Genomic DNA, 11,530 nt, shown 5'->3' with positions numbered 1-11,530 from the left:
CAACTGTTTTTCCAGGATAACCTTGTATGTTGCTTGATTCATACGTCCTTCACAAAGATTAACCTGCCCAATTCCAGCCTTGCTGAAGCATCCCCCGATCATCACCGATCCTCCACCAAATTTCACAGTGGGTGCAACACACTGTGGCTTGTACACCTCTCCAGGTCTCCGTCTAACCATTAGACGACCAGGTGTTGGCCAAAGCTGAAAATTAGACTCCTCAGAGATTACCTTACTCCTGTCCTCTATGGTCCAATCCTTATGGTCTTTGGCAAACTTCAGCCTGGCTCTCGTTTGCGTCTCATTGATGAAAGGCTTTTTTCTAGCTTTACATGACTTGAGCCCTGCCTCTAGGAGCCTGTGACAAACTGTTCTTGCCAAGCACTTCACCCCAGCTGCCATTTGCCATTCCTTTTGTAGGTCACTTGATGTCATCCTGCGGTTGCTGAGTGACATTCGAATATGATGATGGTCATCCCGGTCAGTGGAGAGTCGTTTTCGCCCTCTGCCGGTCTGTATCTTTGTTGTCCACAATGTCTGCTGCTTCACCTTGTTGTAATGGACTGCTGTCTTCGAAATTTTAAGGATGAAGGCAACATGACGCTCACTGTATCCCTCTGCTAGTAAAGCCAGAATTGAGCCCTTCTTTTCCTCACTCAAATCTTTTCTTTTCAACTCCTTTGGCATGGTTAAAAGTTATTTTTTCATTCCTATTACTTCTGAGATATTACTAGCACTTGTTTTGCCATCCAGCTTGTCCTATTGCAAGAGGATTGTGAACACCACAGCAGGGTTTTTTATACTTTCCTTGGTTAAATAAGATTTGGTTCAGGTGATTACCTAATCGGAAGCACATTAAGTAGAATGAGGTTTACTCTGGTTGGAATTCAGGTGACACTGGAATGGAATGGCTGCCAGACACGGAGAGAAGCTGATTTTTATAAAACTGTGCAGTGGTCTCTTAATTTTAGCCAGAGTTGTATGTTGCTCATTCTGTCTCTGCATAAATAAACCCAAGAACATCTTACTCGCTTCCTTCCTCTGGTCCCTCGATGTGCGGCCTCCTCTATGGTGACACATTATGTCCCTGTCATGCGATGCCAATGCCGCTGTCAGAGAGCTTCTGTATACAAATATCAAAGACTGACTGTCACTTCCAGAGAACAGGTGTGATCAGAGATCTAAACAAAAGATATTCTGAGCATAAATTGGCCATTTCTGTCCTCCATTCATCAGCCTGTGGTGACGATTTTAATCACAGCAGGCTCCTATCTACCCATATAAATGTAGGATTCCACCTAGGAGAGGAATCATGTTAGGCAGGTTCCCAGCAAAGAGGATCGCCTTGTCGTGGCTGCTGGGCACAAATGAATTGATCAATTTATGCGCTTAGTATCTTCGTTTTTTCCTATTTTCTAGAGCAGTAATGCAATTCCAACTTCATACATTTCATGTTTGCATGCTATAGCGCTGAGATGTCTATCAAGTAAAAGTCCAATCTATGAAAATACAACATTATTAACTTATAGGATAAATGTTTGAAAAAAAAACAAATTAAAATTTGAAAATTGCTGTCTTTTTTTTTTTTTTGCTCACTGCACCTCCCCAAAAAATTGCAATGAAAAGCGATCAAAAAGATATATGTGCCCTTAAATGGTAGCAATAAAATCGATCGGCAGAAAAATCGAAAAGTGGTGACGCAAAGCTAACGTTTTTTTTTTTTTTTACAAAGTTTATCATTTTTTTAAGCCACTAAAATAATAGTAAAAAAAAATAAATAATAAGTTTGTTATCTCCGTATTCGCACTGCCCCGGAGAGAAATGATACCAATTTTCTTACCCAATAAATGCAAAAAAAAAAAAATATATATATATATATAGTATAGCAGAATTTGTATTTTTTAATTATTATGCCACACTTGGAAACATTTTTTCATGTTTTCAGCACATTTTATTATAAAGTATTATATTATATTTATATACTGTATATAATATGTATAAATATATTAAGTATTATAGTAGATGGTGTCTCCTGCAAAAAAAAGATGGAAAAATTAAAAAGTTTGTACTTTTGTAAGAACGTTGAGATAAAAAAAAAAAAATAAGATAAGACTTTTGAAACAGGAAGGGTTTAGTGAAATTGTATTAGTGTATGTTATAATAGAGAGCAGTAAATGGAATATGGCCCCTATGTGATAATAAAGCAGTATAAGAGATGGCTCAGTCCCTCTGATTGGTAGCAGATTCTCTTCTTCCCCCTAATTCCAGCTATGGCCACCAGGTGGCGCATAGTGACCTCATGTTTCTACTTGTAGTTTCATTGGTGCCCAGCAGGTGGCGATGGAACCCATTATCCGCCCCCCAAGACATGAGACTGGAGGAACAAGCAGCAAGAAGGGGGGAGGTTGTTGCAGGATGCAGCAGCAGTAACAGCAGCAGCAGGAAAGATGGATGTGATGTAAATCCCAAACCTAAGGCAGGGATTCCTGCAAGGATTTTTGTACACAGAGCTGTCCCTGTCTCCAGGCTGAACTACTCTTCAAGAAAAGAAAGCAACATTTGCCCAAAAAAAAAAAATTTGCCTAAGAGACAGCTGGATGTAAGGCTGTGACATCTGCCTGTTCCTCTCCTTTGTGTGGTTCCCAGGAGAGGATACATCACAGAGAAGGTTCTCCTGCCTTATGGAGGAGAAGAAGGATCCTGATGTCCGGCTGTGAGTGGATGGGCAGATGTAGGGATCCCGTCCCTGGAATTCATCGCCTTGTTCTCCCATTTCCTCGCCTTCCGTCCGCTGTTGCATTTTTGATCCTAATTCCCTATTAAGCTGCGGAGAGATGTTCGTCCATACGTGGTGGGGTCTGAACATGGTGATTATTTTCCTTGGGCTCCTGTCACGAGTCGTGCCTGATTGAGGACACAAGATCCAGGCTTTGGGAGGAATTACATCCTGTTCTTTGATTAAAAAAAAAAAAACAACAGATTGCACACGGGGGGGAGAAAACTGAGCAAATACGAGAGGAGAACATATGATCACGAGAAGATCCCCGCATCTTCATCCTGCTGAGGAACCCACCATGCACCTGTCCTGGAGGATCCGATAGGGGGCTTGGTTTTGGAGATGGTGGTCGTGGGGCTCTTGTCCATGTCCTTCTATTGAAGAAACATCTGGCCTGGCATTGAGGACCTTCTTAGGAGGCTTTCCTAGATACCTATGGATGTGGGAAGGTATATGCACTAATCTGGAATCCGATTTTGGGACCTGAAGACGTTGGCATGGACTTGAAGGAAAGAGGAGCATAACCTAAAGAAGATGAGTCGGCCATGGTTGAGTAAGCCATGAACCTACAATCTCTGGTCTGAGAAGTCCTGAGTTCTTACGGAAGGCGACCTACCGGCAATATCATTTATGGCAAAGATGGCCAGGAACCGGGCCTTTTCGGAGCCCGAGTACTCAGCCGAGTATTCGGCGGACTATTCGGTCAGCTTGCCCTCAGACCCGGAGCATGGTGTGGGGCGGACACATGAAGTGACAGTCCGAAGCTCGGGCTGTTGCCTCTGCTTGCCGAGGTTTATGCGGCTGACGTTTGCTCCGGAGTCATTGGAGAACCTCTATCAGACCTATTTCCGCCGGCAGCGCCATGAGACGTTGCTGGTCCTGGTGGTCTTTGCCGCTCTTTTTGATTGCTACGTCATCGTGATGTGCGCCGTGGTGTACACCCAAGATAAGTTGGCTTCAACATTGGTGGCCGCTGTCGGGCTGTTGGCGCACCTTCTTCTGTTTGTCCTATGCAAGTTTGGGTTACTACCGGACCGCATCTCCCGCAAGTTTGTCCCCTACATCCTCTGGATATTGATTGCTGCTCAGATTTTTTCTTACCTTGGCCTTAACTTTGCCCGTTTTCACGAGGCCAGTGACACCGTCGGCTGGCAGGCCTTTTTTGTGTTCTCGTTCTTCATCACGTTGCCCTTGCGCCTCACCCCCATTGTCCTGATCACCACGGTGTCCTGTGGGATACACACGTTAGTGCTGGGAGTCACCATCGCCCAACAGCAACAGGGTTCCATGGATACCAACGCGCTATTACGCCAGGTAAGTGCCCGGCTGATGCCAACTGGAAATTGTGATGGGCTCACTGCGGGGTGGGAAACCAAAGTACCATGAATGATGAAAAATTGACACCAAAGATGTCCAAAGCTTTTTATTATGCTTGGGCCCCAAACTCTAATTTCAGGGGCCCTTACTTACACGTAGTACATCCATGGACCATGATATGTAAGAAGGGTATTTAGAATCCTTGGACGTCCTCCATGTTGACAAATTCTGCCCAAAATGAGGCCCATAGCGTAGCACAAACTGTGAGCATTTCCTGTGTTCACTTGAATAAAATGTATTGACATAGCTCTAAGGGCCCCATATTCTCTTCAATACACTTTCTTGACATGCTTCTGGATGGGGAGGGGGGCCTTAATATATATTCATGCAATACAAAGGTTACGTAAATTATGGTAACTTAAAGGGGCAGATTAATAGAGCTACTATCACAATTCACTCCTTGTGGGCAGGTATTGCATCACTTAAGCCCCACCCACGAGGATTCTCTTCATATAGATGTTGGTAAACCAGATGTATGTATATAGCCAATGTCGCTCCCTCCCAGAGGTCTGAGTTTCCACAATTATCAGTAATAGTCTGAATTGTTTCCTAGTGTATATTAGGAGGTACGAGAAGGACTATTGCTGTGTTACACATCCTCGGGTATATGAGCACCAAGAGCCCCTTAATTTTGAAGCAGTTTTAAATATGAGGGTGTAATAAGTAGAGCATTGATTAAATAGTATTATCATGGGAGGCGTCTCTTATCTTCAAACTGTTGAATTGTTGGGGTCTTCTATGTGGATTTTTGTCATTTATGATACAGGAAAAACACAAAATTTGGGTCATTTTTGGTCATTTTGTCATGCGAGGATCTATTTGGAAGGTGTTGGCAGCAATTGATGAGCCAGAATCATGAAGAGACCTATTGCAATATTTCTATTAAATATATTTTGCCTTTTTTTTTTTTTTTTTAAGGTTTTATTTATTTTTTTTATTTCCTTTTCATTTGTTATTTCTCTTTTTTTTTTTAATTTTTAAAGGTATTTTTATTTTAAGTTTTCGTGTTCATTTTTATGTCTCATTCTATATTTTTTATTTACTTCTCTATAAGATCTCGTTGTATATTTTTTATTTACAGTACTTCTCTATAAGATTTCCGAAACCTTTTGATTTGACTTGTATTCTTAAGTTATTACCCTACGAGGGTATATTTAGAGTATTTGACCCCCGTATTTGACCCCAACGTGCCCATGGACGTCAGTCATTGGGTCCATACAAGAAATGGGACTACATTTCGCATATCAAACTGACCCCCCCCCCCCCCTCGGCGACAGTCCACTTCCATTATAGAGCGCCCCCTGTATTTCAGACCTGTATATTATATGTCCTGAGCTTGTAATAGTGCTGGGGCATTATAAGAGGAGCCTCCATCATATGGTACAAGGGTGTAAAAAAGGTTCCCAGTGCTGGAGATTTGTGACAAAAATTAGTGATCATGGGGGACAGGGAGAGGGGTGTGCGAGTTCTATTGAATAGTACAGGCACCGCTTGAGATGGCTGATAACAGGGAGTAATAGATTGTAGGTCTTTTTTATTATACAGTATATAGATACATTACAGGATAAAACCCAACAGAATAAAACATAACAACAAAACTCCAATCAGACGACAAAATTAGACAAAAATCACAAAAAATAAACCAAAAATGGAGAAAGTTCATGACCTACTAATCAGTAAAAGGGAAGAAACAAAATAACCACAACTATATGAATACCCCCCGTAAAATGATAATAAATAGTATAATAATAATAATTTTTATTTATATAGCGCCAACATATTCCGCAGCACTTTACAATTAAGCGGGGACATGTACAGACAATAAATTCAATACCAGTTAAAATTTAAACAGTGACATTAGGAGTGAGGTCCCTGCTCGCAAGCTTACAATCTACAAGGAAATGGGGGGACACAGTAGGTGAGAAATGCTTGTTAATTCAGGTCTGGCAATTATAATAGGGATTTTCATATAAAGCTGCATGATCCGGTCATCAGCCCGTGTGTTTAAGTGCAATAGTCAAGTATCAAGTGCAGTTATCGTGTGCATGGAGGATGTGGAGACAGATGAATAGTAGGGTGCAGATTCAGAATAATATTTGGAAGGAGGGAACAGGGCAAAGTTAGTTTACTGAGTAGTTGATGTGGTAGGCTTGTTTGTAGAGATGGGTTTTCAAAGCGCGCTTGAATAGGTCGGGGCTAGGTATCGTCTGGGGAAGTGCATTCCAGAGAGCTGGCGCAGCACGAGAGAAGTCTTGGAGACGGAGGTGCGAGGTTCGGATTACGGGGGATGTTAGTCTTAGGTCATTTGTAGAACGGAGGGCACGTGTAGGGCGATAGACAGAGATGAGAGAGGAGATATAAGGCGGTGCAGAACAGTGGAGAGCTTTATGGGTGAGAGAGATGAGTTTATACTGGACCCTGTAGCGAATAGGTAGCCAGTGTAATGGCTGGCACAAGATGGAGGCATCAGTGAAGCGGCTGGACAGAAATATGACCCTGGCTGCCGCATTGAAGATGGATTGGAGAGGAGAAAGTTTGGTAAGAGGGAGACTGACTAGTAGAGAGTTGCAGTAGTCCAGACGAGAATGAATAAGAGCGACAGTAAGAGTCTTAGCAGTTTCAAAGGTGAGAAAAGGTCGGATTCTGGAAATGTTTTTAAGATGCAGGTGACAAGAGCAAGTGAGTGATCGGATGTAGGGTGTAAAGGAAAGTTCGGTGTCGAATATGACCCCAAGACAGCGGGCATGCTGCTTGGGAGTTATGGTTGAACCCTCCAGGGTTATTTCGATGTTAGGTAGAGTGAGGTTAGTGGAGGGGAGAAACACAAGAAGTTCAGTTTTGGAGAGATTTAGCTTCAGATAGAGGGAGGACATGATGCTAGAGACAGCAGACAGACAGTCCTTGGTATTTTGAATTAGGGTAGGGGTGATGTCAAGAGAAGAAGCGTATAATTGGGTGTCATCAGCATAGAGATGATACCGGAACCCAAATCTGCTGATTGTTTGTCCAATAGGGGCAGTGTATAAAGAGAAGAGGAGGGGGCCTAGGACTGAGCCCTGCGGGACCCCGATAGTAAGGGGACGAGGAGAGGAAGAGGAGCCGGCAAAAGATACAGTGAAGGAGCGGTCAGAGAGGTAGGAGAACCAGGAGAGGGCTGTGTCCTTGAGGCCTATAGAGCGGAGCATAGTGAGGAGGAGCTGATGATCCACAGTGTCGAATGCAGCAGAGAGATCCAAGAGAATTAGCATGGAGTAATGACCATTAGATTTAGCTGTTAGTAGATCATTAGAGACTTTAGTGAGGGCAGTTTCAGTAGAGTGTAAAGAGCGTAAACCAGATTGTAAGGGGTCGAGAAGAGATTATCAGAGAGATAGTGGATTAGACGGGAGTGGACCAGGCGTTCCAGGAGTTTAGAGATGAAGGGAAGGTTAGAGACAGGTCTATAGTTAGCGGCACAGTTCTGGTCCAGGGATGGCTTTTTAAGTAAAGGGGTTATGATGACATGTTTAAATGAGGAGGGAAATATACCTGAAGAAAGAGAGAGGTTAAATATTTTAGTCAGGTGAGTGGTGACCACTGGTGAGAGAGACTGCAGGAGATGTGAAGGAATGGGGTCACTGTTGCAGGTTGTAGGCCGAGCAGAAGCGAGGAACTTGGAGACTTCTTCTGAAACAGGCTCAAAGATGTCTAGTGAGCTTGAGGTGCAGCAGGGAAGGGGATCCAGGCACTGAGGAGATTAGGCTGAGATATCCTGATGGATGTGGTTGATTTTTTCTAGGAAATAAGTGGCCAGATCCTCTCCACTGAGGTTGGTGATGGGGGCCTGTACTTTAGGTTTCAAGAGGGAGTTTAAGGTTTCAAAAAGTCGTTTAAAAGTAGTATAAAATCATGTAAGACCCCCGGCCCAGTTTCATTCATACTATTATATACAACCCCAACTACATTCACACCGTCCTACATACAATCTATTCTATTATTTCTAAACACTGTTTCTCGGTGATTCCTTTGTATCCTCATTCTTACTGCACCCAGACACACAAATGATACACCATTTGAAAGGTAAACTTGCCCCCTTCAGCAAGAAAATAGCCAAACAAACCACACATCCACGATTTGATGACAAAATACAGTTTAAACATTAATTTTCATAAACCTGCAGTAAGGAAAAATGACCTGCAGGTGGCACCACAGTACCCCAAAGCACACTACCAACACATTTGTATACATGAACTGCTTTTTCGGGGATTACTTCGTCCCACACACACACATGATACACCATTTGAAAGGTAAACTTGCTCCTTTCAGCAAGAAAACAGCCAAACAGACCACACATTCACAATTTTATCACTAAATACAGTTTAAACATTCATTTTCATAAACCTGCAGAAAGACACAATGACCTGCAGGTGGCACCTCAAGACATTTTTTGGCCTCTACTTATCAAAACAATATATTGTATTACCAATCTACATATAAATTAAAATACCTGTCTGTGTTCATCAGCTCATGAAATACATTTCCATTTGACCTGCTTGCTTTTTCTGAAATTGCCTGCGCCCCCGACGACCAATGTGTGAAAATTTTGCACGGGCCAACTAGTATTATATACAATACAAACACTATAAAACATTACACTAAATATTATACAAGACACCGAAACACAACAAATACCTTCTGGTCCCACTGCCTTACCTTACAGCCTCCCCCTTACACCACCATATTTACACTAAACCTAAATACAATATAATATACAAAATTAACAATTTTTTATAGCTTTTTTCCTTAATTTTTTTTTTTTTTTTTTGGGGGGGGGGGGGGGGTTATTTTTTTTATTTACTATTTACTTATATATAACCACACACCTACACTAACCTGCCACCCCTGATCCAGCTTTGACCACAAAGTTCAGGAATTCTTCGAGCTAGGATCTGGCCCCAAAGTTTTGTCCCCAGGCCAGATCAGTCTCTTATCACCACTGTTGAACCTCCCATCCCCCCAACCTAATTAAGACCCTCTATTATACACAATATATACAATACACTATAAACAATATATACATAAACCAACATTACAGAACACAACCTACGTACTCACCACCCAAGGCTCAAGTGCGATGCCTGCAAACCTTTTATTTCAGGAGACAGAAATTCAAAACAAAAATCTAGGGTGCAAAGACATCAGCCCACCACCATGATATAGGAGTACTAACAGACTAAGGCACCCCAAAGGAGAAACCCCTCCAGAGATGGGACGCCCTCCGGGCACCAGTCTTTCATACTCCAGAGAACATACCTTCACCAGGGCACCTAGGATTCTGCTACAAACTTCGTCTACACGGAGGATTTTACTCTGCGTCAAAACTAAAACTTGTGTGTTCCACGTGAAGTACCTGACCACTGCGCTGACTATGAATAAAGTGGCTCGGTCCCTTCTCCCGAGGTCTCCGAACGCTCCATAAGCCCACTCGGCATAGGACAGAGTAGCCAGCCACGGCCAACCAATGGAAGCTCCCACCCTGTTGTACACCTCTGTATTAAAGGGACATGCTTTCCAGCATGTTAGAACAAGCCTCACGGGGGCAATTTCTGTCCTTGGAGCTCCTGTACTTCAAATTGCCCCTCACATACAACTTGTCTTGGAAGCAACGCCGAGTCAAGTCCCAGTACTTCTTGGGGATCCGGTTAGAATTTAACAAACTCAACCCAATCTCTAGATCCCGACTTGGACAGTCCTTGAGGACTAATGGTCTCTAAATATGTGAAAGCAAGACTCGCATGTCAAGGAGTTTCCTCGGGAGGGACCTCACCTCCCACATTCCCAGACCCCACTGGCGCATCATTTCCAGAATCGGGGTAACATAAGCCGGGAGATGCCCGTGCGGTGTGCGAAAATCCTTCAATCTTCCCCCAGTCTCCCATTCCTGGAAAAAAAACTGAAACCATCCACTACAGGAGAACACCCACGGAGGAGCCCTTTCTTTCCAGAGGTTTGCAACGTTAACTTTCAAAAAGGTGTTCACTAGGAACACCACGGGGTTCACCATATTCAACCCACCTAGTCTCCTTGTGTGGTAAGTGACCTCCCGCTTGGCTAGGTTCAGTCTATTCCCCCATAACATCTGGAAGAATAGACTGTAGACCCGAGTTCAGAGAGACTCTGGCAAGACCGAGACTCTGTCCAGGTAGATTAGCATGGGGAGCGGGAAAGTGTTGCACAGGCCAACCCTTTCCCTCAGGGTCAAAGTCCAACCCTTTGGGCGACACCTTTTTGTCTTCCCAGTTTTTCCTGGGGTAATCACCCTGGCAAAATTTGTTGGCCTGGACATTGGCATGTTCTTGGGGTTTCAGGGAGGGTGTCTGGAAGATCAAACCTGGGATCCCCGCCTCCCAGCCAGAGGAGGGAACTGGATCGTGATAGGATCCTGGCTGAAGCTGTTTCTGAGCCATGGGCTGATCTCTCGCTGGGCGGTTTGGCAGAAGCAATCACAGATTCAGTCCCCTCCTTCCCAAGAGGTGCCGGTAGTATGAACTGACAACCTCCAAGATCCACCTGATCTGGACCTTCTCAGGTATCCCGTACTGTTTATCAGCCCCGTCACTATCTTACTATTCACTGACATCTTACAGCAACTGAAACGGTCGGGCGTGTAGTGCTTCCCAAAGACAGAAACATAATGATTAACTATCTTGCATGAAATAAATAGCATAGTGCATGAAAATAACATACGGTACTTAGTTAACATGTTTTTTGATATAAAAAAAATGTGAAAGCCACCACTCCAAGGTAACCGTAATTGGGACTGTCCTAACTCTAATATTAAAAACCTTACCGTTTGTCAAGTGACATGCATGTGGATAAGGTCTGAGAAGGAGTGGGCTTAACGGGTGGACACACAGCCGAGGGAGACCACATCAATAAAATGCCCAGCTCAAAGAACCTGCTGAAACACTTGGTGCAAGCCCAGCAGCAACAGCTACAGCAGCAGCATCTGGCATAACGGGAGACGTGTAAGCTACTTATGCAGCAGATCCAGCAGCGGGAGCAGCACTGACAACAGCAGAAGCAGATTGATTTGCTCACGTAGAACAGTCGTGGCGCGGCGACAGCTCCGACTTTAAGGTTAGTGGATGATTTTTCCATCCGGAAGGAGGTAAGGAGAGCCCTGCATAAAATGACCCCAGGTGATGACATAGAGAGCTTTTTGACAGTCTTTGAAAGAGTCTCTGAGAGGGAGAAACTTCCACTAGATCAATGGGCAGAGATTCTGGTGCCATACTTAACGGGTAGAACTCAGAAGGCCTGCTAGACTTAGCTTTGCAAGACTCCAAGGAATATGGAAAGCTACAAAAGGAAATTTGGGCACACTTGGGGGGTGAT

General features: G+C 43.7%; 1 protein-coding gene across 1 annotated transcript in view; it reads left to right on the top strand.

The window, feature by feature from the left end:
- Positions 1-2,405: 2,405 nt before the first annotated feature.
- Positions 2,406-11,530, top strand: part of ADCY3 (adenylate cyclase 3) — a 288,173-nt gene continuing 279,048 nt past the window's right edge. Inside the window, exon 1 of the mRNA XM_073561916.1 lies at positions 2,406-4,090. Within this exon, the coding sequence (XP_073418017.1) occupies positions 3,407-4,090 (684 nt within the window). The 5' untranslated portion in view covers positions 2,406-3,406. The remainder of the gene's footprint in view (positions 4,091-11,530) is intronic.

This window comes from Dendrobates tinctorius, unplaced genomic scaffold (genome assembly GCF_039654945.1).
Source record: "Dendrobates tinctorius isolate UK_male_01 unplaced genomic scaffold, ASM3965494v1 ptg000332l, whole genome shotgun sequence".
NCBI classification, from domain to species: Eukaryota; Metazoa; Chordata; class Amphibia; order Anura; family Dendrobatidae; genus Dendrobates; species Dendrobates tinctorius.
Note: the sequence above shows the minus strand (reverse complement) of the source record. Positions and strands in the feature narration are given on the sequence as shown.